The sequence below is a fragment of the Sesamum indicum genome, linkage group LG1 (genome assembly GCF_026168435.1).
Source record: "Sesamum indicum cultivar Baizhima isolate 11 linkage group LG1, ASM2616843v1, whole genome shotgun sequence".
Classification (NCBI taxonomy): domain Eukaryota; kingdom Viridiplantae; phylum Streptophyta; class Magnoliopsida; order Lamiales; family Pedaliaceae; genus Sesamum; species Sesamum indicum.
The window spans coordinates 19,673,730-19,692,809 of NC_142657.1; the positions used below are offsets into that span (position 1 = coordinate 19,673,730).

The window sequence follows — 19,080 nt, forward strand, 5'->3', positions numbered from 1 at the left end:
TATTTTTCAACTTTTTATATATAATATATATATATATATATACATAATATAAAACAGACATGATTTGACAATAAACAGTAATTTTTGTCTCCCAAAAGTACAACATTAAACATAAAATATTTATATATAAAAATATATAATTTGACAATGAACAGTGATTTTTGTCTACCAAATCCCAACATCAAACCTACACCACTTATTTTAAAATATTTTAAATTTTCCCAAAATACAAATTCAAACATATTATCTATTTTTAACATACACTCACTTATCTCTATTTTTCTCTCTCTGTTTCCAAAATACAAAACAAAATAATTAAAACACAAATCCAAACATAATGGAAGAGTTTGGGTGGGAACACTTGTTTCTGTTGCATAAATGAAGGGTTTCCCACCCGAACACTTGTTTAGGTTGCATAAATGAAGGGTTTGGGTGGGAACACTTATTTCGGTTGCATAAATGAAGGGTTTGTGCCCAACATTCTATTCGGTGTTTGCTACCAAATTTTTCAAAAATTCAGTTGCCATTATGATTAAATCTTTTACGCCACATGAAAAATTACTTATTTTTTCTTATATTGAAAATTTTATTTATATTTATTCAAAAGACTTTATAATTTGTTTAAATAAGTTAATAAAAAAACTGGTTTATACTTAATATTTTTATTCATTTAATTTTAATTTTTTAGTTTATTTAAGTTCAAACCTCGCACGATTTTTTCAACACAAATTCATATATGTTCAATTATTTATTTGTATATAATAAAATATAAACTTATAAACCATTTAAGTAAGTTCATAAATTTAGATAGTCTTATTAAATTTTAATTTGGCATGTCACAATAAAAAATATTTAAGTTAATTAATTAGTTTTGAAAAATATTAAAACTCTATATAATCCATGTTGGAAAATGGAAAATGTTCAATTTGATTCTTTATTAATCTAAAAAATTAATTTTTTTAGATTATTCATAATTACTCATTTTATTCTTTAAATTTTAATTATCCAAAATTATTATTTTATTTTATTAAAAATACAATTTTCTTTTAGATTAAAAAATCGAGCTTACTTATATTAAAGACAATAATTATTCAAGCATTTGTTATTGCATAGAAAGAAGAAAAGTTTCCATTTCGGGCCGACGGGCTTGTAAATTGGATTCAATTGCCATTCCTGGGCCCGATCATTCTTTTTCTTGAAACTCCGCCACTGATTCGATCACTTCTTCTGATTGCTGCCTCTTGATTTACATTGAAAGACTTCCTGCTAATCCTGTTTTTTTTGTTTTTTGGTTAATCATCTATATAGGGTTTCATGCGAATTACTTTGAGGACTATGTTTATCTGATTTCGACTGGAATTGCATGAGATTAAATGCTGATTTACGTTTAGTAATCCTGGTTTTGTTCATTGCAGTTTTTGATCTACCCACTTAAGGTAGGTGTACAGAATTCTTGGAATATGTTGCCATTTTATGATTTGGGCAAGTGAACTACAAACATCAAGCGGGCTTGGTTGAATTCGATTACCAGGTAACTGAAGATTTTCGTGGCATTAATGCAGTTTTCTTGATTCAGAATTGTACTATATGTGTTTTTTCTGGATATATACTGGTGATTCGTGTAGACGATGTGTGTGCTTGATTTCTAAAAACATGTGATATTTGTTTCGGGTGAATAACAATTTAGTCAATGCGATATTGAAAATTAGCATATTTCCCCCTATGAAAAAAATATAGCAATTTAACCCCTTGTACTTTTTAAAATAAAGCAATTTACCTCCTCATACCCTTGTACTTTATTAAAATAAAGCCTTATACTGGGAGGTAAATTGCTTTATTTTAAAAATCATAGGGGGGGTAAATTGTTGTATTTTAAAAAATAAAGGGAGGAAAATCACTATTTATTTTTTCATAAGGGGATAATTTGCTCATTTGTGATATCACAAGGAGTTGTTTGCATTTTTCCCTATTTGTTTCATATTGTTAGTATGAAATTTGTGTTTCTTTCTATGGCGAATGTATGTCCTTAATCTTGAGGTAGCATGAATGAAATTAAAACAATTGAAACGTATAATTGTTGACATTTTAGTTTATACTATCAAATTTTCGTTTTCTAAAACTTTGAAGATAGTAATGTGTTACGGTGATAAGCGTAATTGATGACCACAAAGTTTGTCAACATGACGAAGCTTGATAAGTAAACAATGCTTGGCCACAAGTAATAGATCACCTTCAGAAGTTGACAACTCTTCCATCACATATATTATTGAATCACTGGCGAAAACCATCGGTTTGTTAACTTTGTTTCATGGGCTTAACATTGGACTAGACAAGCACTCAAACTCGGTTCTCAAAATGCAGCATACCATATTACTTCCTTGAAGATATAGGCAGATTCCAGAAATATCATCTGAAATAAAATATTGTCTAGTTTGCCTTTTCCGCGGAAACTGTTAATGGACGGAATCCATGCTCAAGGCTGGCTTGCCAGATCTTTTCAATATCAAACATCATGTTTCCACACTCGTGCACGTTCCATTCTTCAATGCCATGCAGAATACCTGCTATGCGCCATGCGCTCATTACTCTTCTTGGCAACCAGTTCTGTCAGAAAGAAACTTGTGTTAGAAATTTGCCAATGAATTGGAGAACGACAGAAAAGAAGATTTCTCAAGATTACTACATTTGAGATCACATGATGTGTGTTTGCTAAAATTTGAACATTTTCATCCCTAACCTCACAAGAGTCAACATTTTCAAGATGCTTGGGAGCCAACATTGCTGGTGTGTTGTTGTATAAACAATCTTTGCGCATTTTCTTTGGAGGAAACTGAGAGAACGGAATGAAAACTGTTCCTTTTGATGCCTTGAGTTGTTCATCTTCCCTTAGTCCATCTCCGACTAACCATGTCTAAAGGAGTAACAGTTTGTTGTCAGCATAATTCCACTATCACGATAGGAAAAGAAAACTACTTTGCCTGTGGGTACCCAATGATATGATCTGTTGACCATGAAGTTAAGAAGTTGGAGAAGAATGCTAACCTTTGACAGATTGTGTTTAGAGAGGACCAAATTATTTCCAGCATCACAGCTAAGCTTTTCTTTGAGTTTCTTATACTCATTCTCGTGCAGTGTGAATACCTATTTGCAATTACAAAGACCAAACACGGCCAAAGCATCAGAGAGAATGTTATGCAATCACATTGTAAGTGCATTCACTCCCTCGTTTTAGGTAAGCTAATTGTTCAGTCATACTGGGATTTTTCCCATTGCAGTCTTCTTTCATAAAATTGTTGTTCTTTGATCCACTTCTAATACAGTTCTGTCATCGATTATTGACTTTTGAGTGTTGCCAACTCCAAATTTTAGGAACTAATAATTTATCAAATATCTAAAGATAATGTTTAGAGCACTAAAAAAATATTTGATGAATGCTAAGCTCAGATAATAGTACTCAATTTACAGAGTAACACCTGAGTTAAGCATATGCGGGTAAATTGCAAAATGATTGCCGTTTTATCCTATAATTTCCTCAAAGTACCCAATTAAAGATGTCGTAATAATTTTATTAAACTAATGGCTGTGATGGCTATGACAGTTCTATAAGCATACATACCTGGATTCCCCCTTTGCATAAGGCAAGGGCAATGGAGTAAGCAACCTTTGTCAGATTCCCTCGAAGGACCACTTGAGTTGTACCCTTAGGAATGCTATTCAGCACAATAGCAACCGCTAAACTACTTCCATCTACCAACTTCACTTTCAGCTGAGGTTGCCTTCTCAAGAAAAGTTCACCATTTCTATTAAGTCCCTCTTCCTGAATCACATGTACGAGTACAGAAATAAATAGATGCATTTTTGGGTTGACGCAAAACTGAAAATCATTATTCTTGGAAAAGGACAAGTAGCTTGTACAGCTTTTTCACTTGCCTGATTCAGTAGACCCAGGCTCAAAACCTTAACGCCCTTCTCCTCAGCTTCTAGTATAGCATCCTCAATCAAATTGTTTATTGACTCTCTCTGCCATTGCATGTAGTACTGCAAGAACGTGAAATTGATGTCAGATATGCTTTATTTTATACATGTTACCAGATAATGAAACCAATCCTTGTAATCTTTACTTGAATGCTGTATTTGGGGACAGCCCATGTTTGCAATTTTAGGTGTTTGAAGATGTTTCTCTCAACAATAAACGTGCGCCCGTATATCCAAGTGACCATCATCGACCAAAATGTCACAGGCCACATTAACCACAAGTACCACTTCGATTTGTGAGGCTCAGAAGCCAAGTATGCGAATCCCAAACGGAGATGATATATTGATTCTGGCGTTGTTAGATGAGTTAGATGCACAACATCAGGCGCCTCCTCCTTTCTAAGGAGTGAACTTTCGTATAATGCATCTGATGATTTGTCCATGGTACCATAGATGTAATCGTAGAATGGCATGAAAAGTGAGTAATTGGTACGGAACTGAGTGTGGTGCAGTGAGTGGTACCTGTTATCAGGGAATAAAGTGTTAGCTGCATTCAAATACATAAAGAAAACATCAAGCAAGTTATTTCAGTTGCAGCCGGTGTACATGCTATTTCTCTTGTTATCCGTTGATTAATTCACTTCTTAGCTCACTAGTTTTTATTTTCTGCTGAACATATCAAGAGTGTGTAATTATGCCCTGGTTGTAGTTTCTATAATAATTTGTTATTCACGTGGTAGGTCTGAAATAAATAAGCTTGGGACCAACCTCCAGACTGACATGTGCTCATATATTGACCCTTCTCTTGAAGTTCATTTTCAAGTTTGCTTTCAGATTTTATGTAATTGTAACATTTATGCTGCTATCTTTTCTTACTTGCTGTTGTCCCGGAGATCCACCAATACTTCACCGCTCCAATGATCGGTGGTCCTCAATTACCGGACTATTGTCATTGGAGGGTAATGTTTTTTTATACAACATGATAGCTGTATGTCTTTTCGTGTCACCCCTTAGAAAGAAGGAACATAGAATGACAAGGAAATTTAGAATCCACATGTCGAGGTTGTCTATAGTTCATGGACCGAAATGTAAAAGAGATTAGTCTTGGCAAACTCTATTTGACCTGTGATGACCATACAAATGTGATCTAATGAAATTTGTCTAGAGTGTTTTTGTAGATGTTCATTAACACACTGGTCAGGTTCATCAAATATTAATTAGAAATCTAGAATCATGGATATCTGAATTCTCATAGGAGTTTGTCTGGCATGAAGTAATGAGAGATCATGTTTCTCCTACTAATTATAACCAAAAGGAGGGACCATCTTATTGGCAGGAATTAATTGCCTAGAAAACAATTATATCGAAAAGCAGTTGGGTTTGGTTGCCATTGGCAGAAGATGGGGACTCAAGACTGTGTGACAAGAGACATTTTTTGGACCATGGGGGGCCAAGTTATAGTAAAAAGTTGTTAATCCTCGTTCAAAATTAATAATGACCAAACAAATAACCACATGGGACTTCCTCCATTATCAAACAAAATTAAGATAGTGAACTGAGTTAAGGAAATAATAAATCATTGCCTGTGATAAATAGTAGAATTTGTACCAACTTGAAATGGTGACCATAAGTCAGGGGGTTAAGATACTCACGAAGGTGTGTACATGAGGTACTTGAGCGGAGGAAATATGGAGAAGAGCCATTTAGGAATATGCTCAAAGTTGCAGTGGCCCATGTTGTTCATGAAATCAATGTAAGTGATATAACCAGCAAACGAAAGCAGGGAAGCAGTTCCCGTCCACAAAGTTGTAAGCAGTGGTATTGCAAAGAGCATAAAGTATGCTATATGCTCCCCAAATGGATGAATTACGGCTGCCACAAAAGGAAAAATAGGTTAATTCAATGATACATGTTAGTGATTCTATGCTGTGAGTGGTTTCAGTGTTTACTGTGCTGAAGAATTTCAAGATTTTGTGATTTATGAGAGGCATTTTGCAACAATGACAATAATTGCTTATACATCAATAGTTTTCGGGCCTCAATGATGTGTGCATTTATTCTGGAAAAATCAGCTGCAAGGATAGCAAAATAAATAAAGTCATGTACAAAGTGAAACCTTTTGTAAAGATAATTTAGTCAAGGCCTCAAAGGGTAACGGGGTTTATGTTTGTAATTGCTGTAACTTAAATTACATGTTTAAATAGATCCAGATCAACCATGATTTGAGAACTTGTGCATTTGTTCCGAATAGCAAAGACTTGGAATTACAGAAGGACTTTAACATGTAAACCAAATGAGTATTTGACACTCTAACAGAGTTAAAGAATGTTTGTTATTGAGAACCTTTTAGGCCGGCTGGGGACAATTCAAATCACTATTCAACATACAAGAAAGATATAGCTCACTGACCAACATGAGTCTACAGATACCATTATTTAGAACTTTGAGCTAAGGCGTTCATCATTAGTAATTACGATAATTACACTAACACCTTCTGTTGTTTAGGCATATTACTAAATAATGCCTCCACTTTGGAAAAACAATGTTCTGTATTCTAGTTTTTCCATCAGGGGAATCTGTAATATAAAATATGACTATGAATTTATGAGTGCAATGTAATTTTTCACCTAAGTACTTCCTTTTTAATATGTCTAAACCTCAACGGTGCCTATATAAGTATATTCCTGAGTAATTTCATGATGCTGGTACGGAAACATGATTGCTTACATGTAATGGGTTCAGTGACGATGGAGGAGTGGTGGTGGGAATGGTAGCGGGAGTAGAGGAAATGGTGGTGCAACGCCCTATGGAGCCAGTAGTAGAGAAACTCCACTGGACCTGCATGCAGCAAAATAGTCAAAATCACCCCATCTGTCCTCCACCAGGGCATATGATGAGCCTGTGTGATATACTTCTGCCCCACGTAGAACAAAATCCCATTGAATATAATCTGGTCATCCCTGCAAACCGTTTTCATACTTAAATTAGAATCGACTACTTTTCCCACAGAAAGTGAGGGGGGGGGGGGAAGGAGAGTACATGTTGAGGGAGAGAGTAGAAGCTACCAGTTCCTTTCTCTATCAACTTGCTCGAATTCAATGTTCTTGTCGACGATCCTGTTATTCCCCTTTGCCGTTCGGTAGCGAGAGAGCGAAATCCATATTTGGTTGTGCAGCATTCTTGATAGTAAGAAAGGGAATATGACAAACTGAGAAAAATCCCTCTCACTTTTATCCTTCACCATGTATGAGTATGTCGAGTGTATTACCCAGGGAGCCAATACCACATACTGTAACAAAAAATGAAATCAAAATATGTAATGCAATTAGAACACTTAGCTGCTTTTTTGCCCCTAAGTTTCTGTTGCATGACTAATGATAGAATCAAAAGGAGCTATATCTTTCTGGTATTAGGAGAAAGAAATGCTTGAGGAAGAGAAGACAAAAACCTTGAAGCTCCCAAGCCATGTCCATGGCCAATCAGTGAGAATTCCTGGTTTAGAAGCCATTGGTTGTTCCACTTGCTAACTGCTGCACAATCTCCAAATTGAGGAGCATTCTAGTATATATAAAGTATAAATATCCAGATTCAGCACAGTTGATTCTACACCTAACTGACACGTGGCAGTTTCTTGTTCTGTTATACAGCTTGTTCTGCCTTGTAACTCAATGCACAGGGACCACCATAAAATTTTGGGTAAATTACGTCAACATCCTTCAGATTAGGTTTTATATACAAAAATACCCTTTACATTTCGCAAAACTACAAGTATATCCCCTGAGGGGTGTTAGTGCAAGGTACTTGAGGGAGTGTGTGTAAATTTTTGTGACTGGATAAGGGGTATACTTGTAATTGCAATTACAACCTAAAGTGATGTATTTGTAATTTTACAAAAGGCAAGAAATGTTTGTGTATTTAAACTTAACTAACCTCAGGGGTGTCAATATAATTCACCCTAAAATTTTTATCACCTATTCTTTGATACTGTGTTAGAAGGTGTAGGGATACTACTCCATGTGCTCCAAGTTACTCAGAAATCTTTCATCTGTTGTTTCAGGGACAGCCCTCCTCCTGCAGTCCTGATTTGGTGGAGGCCATTAATTGGTGCATTTATTTGCTTCAACTGCCGCTGGAATGGGATTCAGAATGATGGTCTAATCACCACTTGTAAGTGCATTTACATCAAATTAGCAGCTTTGTTCTTTCTTCAATATGGAAGCCAAGTTGACAGATAAGCGAGTGCATTAGGTGCTTTTTTATGCCTTTTTTTACTTTCATTTGCCCTCTTTGAGTTGGTTGATTAACATTTAAATGTCTTTTTGATTTGGCACTCATTGCGGGTTAATATCTTTCTTTCTTCCGCAACTTTAGTTAAAGTATAGAAACCATCCTTATTATTCGAATCATTATATTTCATTCATGTTTATCATACACAATTAGTATACCTGTCAGTATTGTTTTCATTATACTGCCACCGTGTATCTGTAGTGCTTCCATTACCAAAACATCTCATATGGTCCACATGGGTTGTAAGTGTAAATATTCAAATTATGAAGATAATTTCTGTGAATTAATCACAATTTTAGGTTTTTACATTAATTAGTGAAATTACTCTAAAATTTATATGAAATGAAATGAAGTTAATATGTATTCTGCCCTCTTGGCTGATAGATTCACCATTTATAGTAAGGTGAAAAGTGACGCCAAACGACTCCTCCTCCTCACGAAATAGATGGCCTAATCTTTGTACACATATCGTGTATATATTAAATGAAATGGAAGATGCAATAATTAAATCCAATCTGCTACCCAATACCTATTGCATTTTTATGATTCCTCCCAACTGCATTACCCAACGCATCTTGCATTTTTATGAGTCCTCAATAGCATTTACTACCACCGCTTGAAGAGTTAATTCCCCATACCCATGAGCAGTCAATTTGTCGAACCAGATTTTACCACGTACAGGGACCTCAGTCATTACATGGTATAAGAAAATTATTTCGAACAACCTCAATTTGTGTTTCAAGTTATTCTAGTACTGCAGCTAATGGAAAATGCACAAGTACTCGAGCTTCACTTATTTGATATGCGCAGGAAATTCAATTTCTTGGTCGATGTTCTTTGACCTTTATATGAATCTGTGGTCGTGTCGTTTTAACTTGCTACTTTGTCTTGTATTATCTATTCTTTTTGTGATTAGATATCTAGATGTATTACCTAGGGCTTAACATTTGAATTACTCAATCATAGATGGGAAGACAAGATACTTGGCTAGTTCTTCTTTCTTTCTTTTTTTTTTATTTGAACTGATGAACTATTAGTAATTGAAATAACTCAATTACAATCCTTTTTGTCAAATATCAATACGTAACAAAGACAATTACAACAATCATACCCTCGATAATATCAAATAAGTGAAATCTAAACAAACCTACTAATACAGTATACAACACCTACTATACAGTAGAATAACATCCCACACATATAGCTGAGTTCGAACCCATTACTCTTAAAGTCATGGGGCGTCAATTTCACAAACTGAGCTAGGTCTTATTGACGAGATACTTGGCTAGTTGGAAACACCATATGGTAACTGTTCTCTTTTTTTTTTTTTTTGTACATCACTCAATATGTTCAAATTCAAAGATTTATACATCAATAATTCAAATCAACGAATATATTGGTTTATTACTTGAATGTCACTCTCTTGCCACTACTTCAGCTATGTATTTCGGATGTACTTCTTGAGCACAATACTTAGTCTTTCTGTATCCACATACCAACTGTGCAATCACTCTATACAAAATCTTGTAGCCGTGTGGCTGGGATTTTACGCCTTATTCTAGGGTGGTTAGTCCCTATATGCATTTTAACATTCATTTAATCTAGTCTCTACTCCAGCCCGCCAGAACGCAAGATTATTGTCGCTCTCTCTCTCTTGCATTAAGGATAAAGGTACATGAGAAATAAGGAAGTTGATCACAGTTAAGGTGCCTTAAATTCACATTTAGGTATTTGTACAGATACATGTCCTGCAAATTGAGCCGTGTACAACTGCTACTCCTTCAGGACAACTACGTGTTACCCATTGATACTTCTGGTATTTATTTAGGCAATCAATCAACACTTGAAAAACAATAGTATACTCTATTTGGTACCACATTTCAAAATCAGCACAGTTGAAACTAACCAACTTCAATTAATTTTTCCTCTTTATTTGCACACTCTTGCTAGTTATGGCTTTCATATACCCTTGATTTTATTTTGTGCTCCCTCAACTATATGTTTTGCGCCATGTAATTGCTGAATATATTTTGAAAATTATATTTATATAAATTAAGTATAAAATTAAATCAATCGAAAAACTCAATGATGTCACATTCTACGATGATCCCATAAATTAAGTATAAAACTGAAGTCATTTGTAGTTGGCCTAGTGTAACATAGTTAATCGAAGAGTTAAATCACGAGTATAAGTATGAAGAATAAGTATCCCCACAAATGAATTATTTGTGGAGCTTTAATATACCTTAGAATCGAAAGAAATTTAGTTCAAGGGGACCACGACTTCAAGGTTAAACACGTGTTGTAATGAGACCATCATTTGCGTCTATTTGGATGTCCTTATTGTAAATTTACAATTCACCAATTCACAGCTCACTTAATACACGTGTTTCACTAGAATCGGAAGACGTGTTCAAGAATAAACATATCCTTAGATATGAACTGCTCCTACATTTACCATCCCACAAAACTTTTCTTACTATGATACAATTAAACTTAACGATGCTTTTCATCAATATGAGAGGGCATCAGGCTCAGAAGGTGGTGTCTAACACCTAGGACTCGGGCAACAATGGAGCCCTAATTACTACAACCAGCAACACTAACTAATGGTATTGATATATTTTGGTGGTCGGTGGGAGGGTGGTGGTTGTACCCTATAGCTCTAGTTTGTGTCTTTGTGATGGATGGCGAAGCCCACATGCCGCTTTTAATTAGGTTGGTTCGCAGTTCCGCATGTCTCTGCGGCTCTCCCTCTTCCACTTCCAGGGTTAGACGCCACCTACCCTACTGCCCCATTTATTTTTTGTTAACTATTAGTATAAACATTATTGTATTTAATAAGTGTAAAAATTATATCATGTATTTATTTTTAAAAATTATACATATAATAACTTGGCCAAGTGGTAAGCAATTGTGGTCTATGGACAGATGTTCGAAACCCACTGGAGACATGAATTCAGGGGTACTTCTCTTCGTGTGACTTGACCTGAGATATTATATAGGGATAATTACGTTTACATTCCTTGATCTATGGCATGTTTACACAAATCATCCCCTAAAAATATTAGCATCATTATACAAACTATCTCTATTTTTTAACTATTAGAGGTAGTTTTTATAATTATATAAAAAATATGAATAATTTGTGTAAATAAAATATAGATCAGGGATGTGAATATAATTATCCATATTATATATGCTAGTGATTGATGTTTATTTTGAAATTTTATTATATGTGTTTAATCGAATGAAAAAGAAGATAGATAATGGAGTAGATGGTATGAAATATATTGTTTATAGAGGCGGTAGTGGATGAGCTGCAGGGCCCCCCACCCCACCCCACCCCTTCCCTGGGGGTAGGGCAAGTTGAGAAAGGGACTATGGCCTAACATAATTGATAGAGGCATTTAAACTAGTTTATTATAATCGATGTATTGAACAGTAGTGATTAAGATTCATGGATTGGAAGTGATGAAAAAATTATTGTCCTGGATTAGGAGGGGGGCGGTGAAGTAATTAGTGGTTATTTTTTTTTTAAATTTAAATTTAATAAATGCAATGGACCCTGCAATTTGTGAGACCCATCAATGCTTTTCCAACAAACTCTTTTCAGTTCACCATCATTGTCTCCTGTGTACAATTAATTTCAAATTAATAAAAAAGTATATAGGTATGCCAACCAAAATTGGAATTCGCATTTACACTTTTTATATTAGTAAATGGTGAATTCATCAGAAATTGAAGCATGGTGGATTGTGAACTCCATGCTTGTGGCATGAGTTGTTAATACAATGTAACTGAGTTTATTTTCTACCATAACATATATGGAAAACGTAAAAAACTTGTGGGAAGATTTATGACAAAGGTTTTCTATCGGGAACGGACCACGGATTCAACAATTGAAGGCAAATGTTGCAAATTGCAAACAAGCAGGACAACTAGTGGTTTCGTACTATGACCGACTTAAGATGATGTGGGATGAACTAGTGAATTATGAACCAATTCCTGTATGTCATTTTAGCGGGTGCAACTGCAATATAATAGTGGAACTAATGGAAAAACAAGAGATGAAAGAATCCATCAAGTTCTGATGGGTTTGGATGATACAGTATTTGGGACAGTGAGATCAAATATTTTGAGCATGGAACCAATACCAAGTTTGATACGGTGTATTCTATGATTATTCAAGAAGAAAAACACTGTAGTATCGCACGAACCAGAGATGAACGAGGAGATTCAGTAGCCTTTGCAACACAAGTTGGATAAAGTGTAAAAGCGGTAGCAGTGAAGACTAAGGACAAAGTTGTATCGTGCACAAGTGTGGAAGAACAGGACACAAGGCCAAGGAGTGCTTTCAAATCATCGGGTATCCAGATTGGTGGGAAGATAGACCCCGAGGAGGAGGAAGAGGGCCTAGACGTGGCCGAGGTGGGTCAACTACGTCTGGACGTGGGCGTAGTAATGCTCGATGAAATGCAACACAGACAGCGAATGGTATTGCACAACATAGACTGACATGAATGAAGCTGATAGAAGTGCATTTCTCGATTTAACCAATGAACAATGGGTTGCGCCCTTAAACCTTTTGAAATTTCATACGACTGGTGCGGTAGAGAAACTCACTGGTAAGACTTATTATCATGATTGGACATTAGACACGGGAACATCACAACATATGACTGGTGATATCAAGCTCTTGACTAGTGTGAGGAAGATTTCAACGTGTCCCTGTGGGACTTTCAAATGGCGAGCACACCATAGCAGTGAAGGAAAGAACATTGCGTTTTGCAAAAATATTTATTTGAATAACGTTCTATTTGTCCCTGATATGAATTGTACACTCATTTCAGTTGCACAAATGGTGTGAGAATTAAACTGTATCGTCACATTTTCTGCAAGCTTTGTGTAATACAGGACCGTACTTCAATGCTAATTGGAGCGGGTGAGCAATGCGATGGGGATTATCTTTTAAGAGCAACAGAAATGGCGCGAGTAAATAAGATCGAGAAAACACATGTTAGCGATTTGTGGCACTTACAATTGGGACATCCCTCAAACCAAATTATGTGTTTTATTTAGTAGCAATAAAAGAACATTTAGCTCCATAGCATGTGATGCTTGTTTTAGGCAAAACAAACAAGAGAAACATTTGCCGAAAACAATAATAGAGCAGGCGATTGTTTTTCGTTAATTCATTATGACATATGGGGACCTTATAGAATTCATGCCTCATGTGGAGCAATTTATTTTTTGACTATAGTTGATGATTTCTACAAAGCAGTGTGGATTTATCTATTACTTGAGAAAATTGATGTATGGCAGATCATTAAAAAATCTTGTGCAATGGTTGCAAGACAATTTGAGAAACGTGTTAAAATTGTTTGAAGTGACAATGATAGTGAATTTCTTTGTTTGAAGTCATACTTTTTGGAAAATGGAATTATGCACCAAACTTGTGTTCGGACACCCCAACAGAATGGAAGGGTCGAAAGAAAACATAGGCACATATTGAATGTGGTACGAGCTTTGAAATTTCAAGCAAACCTGTCCTTAGAGTTTTAGTGGGAATGTGTGCCGACGGGAAGGTACTTGATAAATTGGACACCCACTCCACTGCTTGACGGGAAAACACCATAACTGTCTGTATGTTTCTTGCAGTAGGGGCTGCTAAGCATTGGGAGTTACATCAAATGGATGTGCATAATGCATTCTTGCATAGAGATCTCAATGAAAAAATATACATGAAATTACACCGGTTTTCACAGTCTTGACAAATAAAGTGTGTAAGTTGAAGAAATCACTTTATGGACTCAAACAAGCACCTCGTCGTTGGTTCTCTAAAATTACAACATCCTTGAAACAGTATGGTTTCATACAATCCTACTCTGATTATTCATTGTTTGTTATAGTGCAAATGGTGCTCGATTGCATGTGTTTGTGTATGTTGATGACTTGATCATTGCTGGCAATGACTCGAAGGCAATAACGAAGTTTAAGATCTATTTGGATGATTGTTTCCATATGATTGAAATATTTTCTCGGTAATTGACTTGCCCGGCTCAAAAGGGATATTTTTGAGTCAACGAAAGTATGTGTTGGACATAATTTTTGAGATCGGTTTACTAGGTTCAAAGCCTGCATCATTTTTCCAATGGATCAGCTGTTTATACAGTGCAGCAAGGTGTCGCTATTATTTACAGCAATGGGACAACCGCACATTGATGTTCTTCATCAGGATTTGGAGATGAATACGCCGCTCAAGTAGTTGTTCTTCTTTTCATTTTTTGTTTTTTTTTTTAGAAAAAGAATCAATTATCTCACGCAATATATCATAATTCACAATAATTGACAAATATATGGAAATAATTACACTTCATCTTTTGACTATTGAAGTGATAATTAAATTATTACACCAATACATTAATTTTCGATCTATAGATCAATATAATTAAAAATAATAAAATAAATTATAATAAACTTACATTAATAAAACATGTATTTATATATCTAATAAAATTCAAATTTATTTACGAGGAATAAAAAAGGAAAACTAAAAAATATCTCACCTAATAGTACATGGGTGCAGGGTAATAAATTTGGAATAGAGTACGGAAGGAGCATTTATTTTCGCTGTCAATTCATAATTTTTGTCCTCTCTATACAGTAGTAGAAACGATTTCTTATTTTCTTTTATTTTTTAGATTTATATCCAATGGATAGATTTGAATTCTATAAAATTTACAACAATAACTTGTTTGAATATGTGTTTGTCCGCATGGGAATTGGGCCCTTCAGAATTAGAATTGGGCAACCCAATTTATATCATGAAAGAAACAAATGTGAAGGGATAAACTGAGAGCAACTCCAAGAACCCCACTTATGGAGAAAGGCGTTTTTTGGAAGCAGTGACGACTTCCTCATTTCCCTCCAAAACTGCCGCTTAACTGTGAGTCTCTCTTCTTCCCGCCATTTCAACCCTAGACTAAGAGGAGCAATCCGAATCATGAGGGAATGCGTTCGACGGTAAGTTTACATCGGAACCATCGCGAATTTGTATTTAATTAAACTATAAGATTTGTATGATTTACTTTTTCTGCCTGGATTGATTCGGAAGCCTAGTTGTTTTATTCTTTTGAAGTAGCTGCCGATTTGTTTAGTTTCAGTTGCATCTGTGACTTAGTTTAATAATATTGTTTATCATGTGTTGGTAGAACTATTGTTGCAAGTACGGTTTGAGAATTTTGAGTTTGCATTTCGCTTTCTCTTCTTCTTATTCTATCGCAAGTGGTTTTCATAAATTGAAAAAATAGTAGCTATGCTAATATAGCATAACTAATGGTCAATTGGTTGTGCTGGATTGGCATTATTACATTCACCTAGTTTTCTTTAGATTGAAAGATTTTGAATGGAATTTGTTGCTTGATTAGTTTTTCTGAACTATTTACTTGTCTTTATCTTTAGTGTTAGGTAGTAACTATGACTGTCCGTTAAGGGAGTCTGTGCAGAAAAGGGGAAAACGAAAAAGAAGAAGTTTAAAGCTGATTCTTATATTAATTTCTGAAATATTATGTCACTGAAAGAATGTTTTTATTTGACTGCTTTCTCTATTAGAAACAACAAATCACATCACTGAAAGATTGTAAATGGTTCCTTTTTTTGCCTAACCTTTGGAAATCTTCATGTACAAAAATATGTAGCTGAGGGATAACCTTCTGCATGCTGAAGCTAAAACACTGCTGATGCAAGGCCATGGCACATTGACCTCATTCATTCTGCTCTGCTTTTAAGTTTTGATACATAACTTATATGCAGCATCGGAATTGAGGGCAAAAAGAATACCTACAGACTGGAAATTAGATGACTGAATTGAAGATATGTCGAATAAGTTTCTGCCTTGCTGAAGTAATATGTGAGGACAAATGTTTTCTCAAAGCAATATGTGAGGACAATTTGAAATGTGTTAGGCTACTCAAGATGTAAAATTCGAGTTTTTTATTTTTGTGTTAAGGAAACTATACTACTTGAATCTTTTGGGCGATAGAGGTGCTTATAGGTATTTTCTATTTGAGTTGCCATTATGATATATTGTTGATTTGTTAAATAATATATTATGTGTGAGGTTTAAAGCATATCTACAATTGCATAGCCATGTCTAAAATATCATGAGTAGATCATGTTATCAACCCAATGCGGAAACAAAGATCACTGACAATTTTGTTTTCTTTGACATGTTAAGCACTTGAGGGTGCAGTTCTATTTTTGAGACATTTCTTGTGGTTTTCGACTAATCTTTTTGGTTCATATTTTTAAGTATGGTTATACATTCTTTTATCTTATTTTGTGTATTTGGGAGCTCTAATTGATTTTTATGTAACAATCTTTAAACTATGAATAGTTACATTCTTCTCAAACCATCAACTTTTATGCTGGGAATATTTGTTATGCATATAGAAAGTTGGTTTTGTTATCTTTTGTTGATTTTCTCTTTCTCTTTTTCCTTGTAGCTATTGGGATTGGGGATGAGCATAAAGAGAGTGTAAAAGTTCCGTGGGTAATTATATTCCACTGAGCCTTGGTAAAGGAGCGTGGGCTATGGATATAATAGATCCACAATCTGGCTGCTCTGGAGGTGCAGAAGCAGTGCTAGGTCTTCAACCAAACTCGTCAATCTCTATTGCTTATCATTCTCTATTTGGCCCTCACAATGACCTTTTGCTTCTTGAAGTTGATGAGAAGTTCCTCCCGGAAATCCTGCACCAAAGGTGTGTTATGGAACTTTATGATCTCAGAATGTTTTATTTATCAAGTCCTTTACATTGATTTGCCTTTTGCCTTCTCTTCATCTTATTGTTTCTTTTTTCTATAGAGTAACTTTAAGAGGACAGCCTGATGAAGATGCAGTTCTTTGTACAGTATCCAAGACCTATGCAGTTAAATTTGTGGGCACATCCAATTCGGTATTTCTCATACCTCCCACAGATAAAGTCTCAAATTTATGTAATAACAAAGATGATAACAACATGGTGGTTGCATCGGTTATTAAAGTTGCACCAGGTTGCATGGAGCTTGTTGAGGTGGCACCTAAACTAGATAAACTTAAACTGCTTCTCTCTCAAAATCCATACAGTTTTAGTGAAAGCTCAGACATGGACATCTCAGAAGAGAGGGAGAAGACGAGGATAGGTTTATACAGATGGGATGATCTTGTTGACAGGTTACAGGCAAGTGACAAGGAACTAAGAATGGGTCTTCAATCCCTTTCAGCAATAGAAATAGATGGATACTGGCGGATTTTGGATGACAAGTATATGAATGCAATTCTGAACATGCTTTTGCACAATGTAATATTGAATGACTGGTCCATTAATGCACTCAATGAAGATGAAGTTGTGGGTGTGCTAGAAACAGATGGATTTCCTAGAAATATTGCAACGCATTGCTTGCAAGTCTATTGCTGTAAGGTGGATGAGGGTGTTGGTCTAAGTACTACGTGGAAGTTGGACGAGAGGCGCATATGTGTGCACTTAGCAAGAGAAATTCTAAAAGAGGGGAAGATGAAAATCGAAATCTTTATGGAGAAATGGATGCGGAGGGTTCCCGATGGAATGCATGCTAGTTTTGACATGTTAGAAGGTGAAGTTCTAAAAGAAAAGCTTGGGATGGATACTTGGGTGTACTCCTTTAGCGTTTCATCTCTCCCGTCTACTCCTGCGGAGCGTTTCTCTGTATTATTTCAGGAGCGGGCAAAGTGGGAATGGAAAGATCTACAGCCATATGTCAGGTAAGATACAGCACCCTCTACAATGTTTTCTGTTCCTCTCATTTACTCTTTTCTCCTTCCCTGACAAGCAGGTCTTTGCTACTGTGGTGCTCATTTTGTAGGGATTTAAAAGTGCCAGGACTTTCTTCCGAAGGTTTACTACTCAAATATACTCGAAGAACTCAGCCGACTATGGACGCAGAACCCATTTTCAGTGCAAGATAGTATTACCTTGTAGGCTTGTATTGCAATTATTTCTTAGTTTATCAGATGGAAGATGGAGTTTATGATAGGAAATCTGATTAAAGGCAGTCTTTTAGTCAACATAGTTTAGCAATAACGTTTTGTCGGGTTTTAATTGTGTTTATGTTGAATGACTTGCGCAGTTGCACCGACAGTATACCAGGGATTGAGTTGTCATGTATAGTTTATATTATGTGAAAAAGTAATACCTGTTATGCTCAATTATGTTATATGAAGGTAAGATGATCTGTCCGACTACCTTCATCTGAACGATGTATGGTAATCAATATTGCATTGATTTTTTATCTCCTTTTTCTTTTTTGTTTTTGTGGCAATATGATTAATTTAAAATTTATTGGATAAATTGCATAAAATCCTCACGTGTTTTTAAAATTTAGCTAAGCATCTCCTCCATTAAAAAATAAGCAAAAAAAATTATGTATTTTTCAAAATATTGCATATTCTCTCCTTCTGTTAAATAAGTCTAACGGTGTTAAATTTTGTCCTAAATTGTTCATTATACCTTTGTATATCAATCATTTGATTTCAATAGTTAAAAAAAACAGATCAAAGTTTAAGTAATTTAAAATATATATTTTTATTGAAATATATTTTAATTAATAATAATTTAATTTATTTAATAATCTATAATTATTATAAATGATTTTTATATTTTATATGAATTTTTAATTTAAAATAATTTTAGTATATTGAATTTGTATTGTGTTAAATTTTAAATTTTAGTTTCTAAAAATTTTGCATGCTGTTTAGGTGTTTTTATATTTAACTTATATTTCATATGAATTCTTAAT

At 34.9% G+C, this 19,080-nt stretch overlaps 2 protein-coding genes across 7 annotated transcripts; one reads left to right on the top strand and one right to left on the bottom strand.

Annotated features, from left to right (window-relative positions):
• The first annotated feature begins 1,083 nt into the window (after positions 1-1,083).
• Positions 1,084-18,490, top strand: LOC105167229 (zinc ion binding protein). 5 transcript variants are annotated; one of them, XM_088882706.1, is made up of 8 exons: positions 1,084-1,531; positions 3,133-3,232; positions 7,623-7,671; positions 8,033-8,142; positions 15,061-15,288; positions 16,770-17,027; positions 17,132-18,046; positions 18,148-18,490. In XM_088882706.1, exons 6-8 carry the CDS (start codon positions 16,858-16,860, stop codon positions 18,248-18,250), a joined length of 1,188 nt encoding a protein of 395 aa, XP_088738832.1. In that variant the 5' UTR covers positions 1,084-1,531; positions 3,133-3,232; positions 7,623-7,671; positions 8,033-8,142; positions 15,061-15,288; positions 16,770-16,857; the 3' UTR covers positions 18,251-18,490. The 5 variants fall into 5 exon arrangements, with proteins under 5 accessions (XP_088738832.1, XP_020547833.1, XP_088738818.1 ...); XM_020692174.2 differs by lacking the exon at positions 7,623-7,671 and having other exon boundaries at positions 16,770-16,912; positions 16,991-17,027; XM_088882692.1 differs by lacking the exon at positions 7,623-7,671.
• Positions 2,240-7,548, bottom strand: LOC105167221 (very-long-chain aldehyde decarbonylase CER1). 2 transcript variants are annotated; one of them, XM_011086845.3, is made up of 10 exons: positions 7,424-7,548; positions 7,041-7,264; positions 6,703-6,935; positions 5,628-5,847; positions 4,122-4,497; positions 3,931-4,038; positions 3,617-3,817; positions 3,043-3,141; positions 2,738-2,911; positions 2,240-2,604 (listed from the first exon to the last, which is right to left on the bottom strand). In XM_011086845.3, exons 1-10 carry the CDS (start codon positions 7,481-7,483, stop codon positions 2,428-2,430), a joined length of 1,872 nt encoding a protein of 623 aa, XP_011085147.1. In that variant the 5' UTR covers positions 7,484-7,548; the 3' UTR covers positions 2,240-2,427. The 2 variants fall into 2 exon arrangements, with proteins under 2 accessions (XP_011085147.1, XP_088738787.1); XM_088882661.1 differs by having other exon boundaries at positions 3,617-3,813; positions 3,927-4,038.
• Positions 18,491-19,080: the final 590 nt, after the last annotated feature.

What these genes read in the sequence shown, in the direction of transcription:
- LOC105167221 (XM_011086845.3), bottom strand. Translation starts at nt 7,483, where the DNA reads ATGGCTTCTAAACCAGGAATTCTCACTGATTGGCCATGGACATGGCTT. An exon ending in GCCTGGGTCTACTGAATCAG is followed by an intron (nt 3,818 to 3,930) that starts GCAAGTGAAAAA and finishes CATGTGATTCAG; the next exon opens with GAAGAGGGACTTAATAGAAA. An exon ending in CTAAACACAATCTGTCAAAG is followed by an intron (nt 2,912 to 3,042) that starts GTTAGCATTCTT and finishes TTACTCCTTTAG; the next exon opens with ACATGGTTAGTCGGAGATGG.
- LOC105167229 (XM_088882706.1), top strand. Translation starts at nt 16,858, where the DNA reads ATGGATATAATAGATCCACAATCTGGCTGCTCTGGAGGTGCAGAAGCA. An exon ending in CCGGAAATCCTGCACCAAAG is followed by an intron (nt 17,028 to 17,131) that starts GTGTGTTATGGA and finishes TTTTTTCTATAG; the next exon opens with AGTAACTTTAAGAGGACAGC. An exon ending in GATCTACAGCCATATGTCAG is followed by an intron (nt 18,047 to 18,147) that starts GTAAGATACAGC and finishes CTCATTTTGTAG; the next exon opens with GGATTTAAAAGTGCCAGGAC.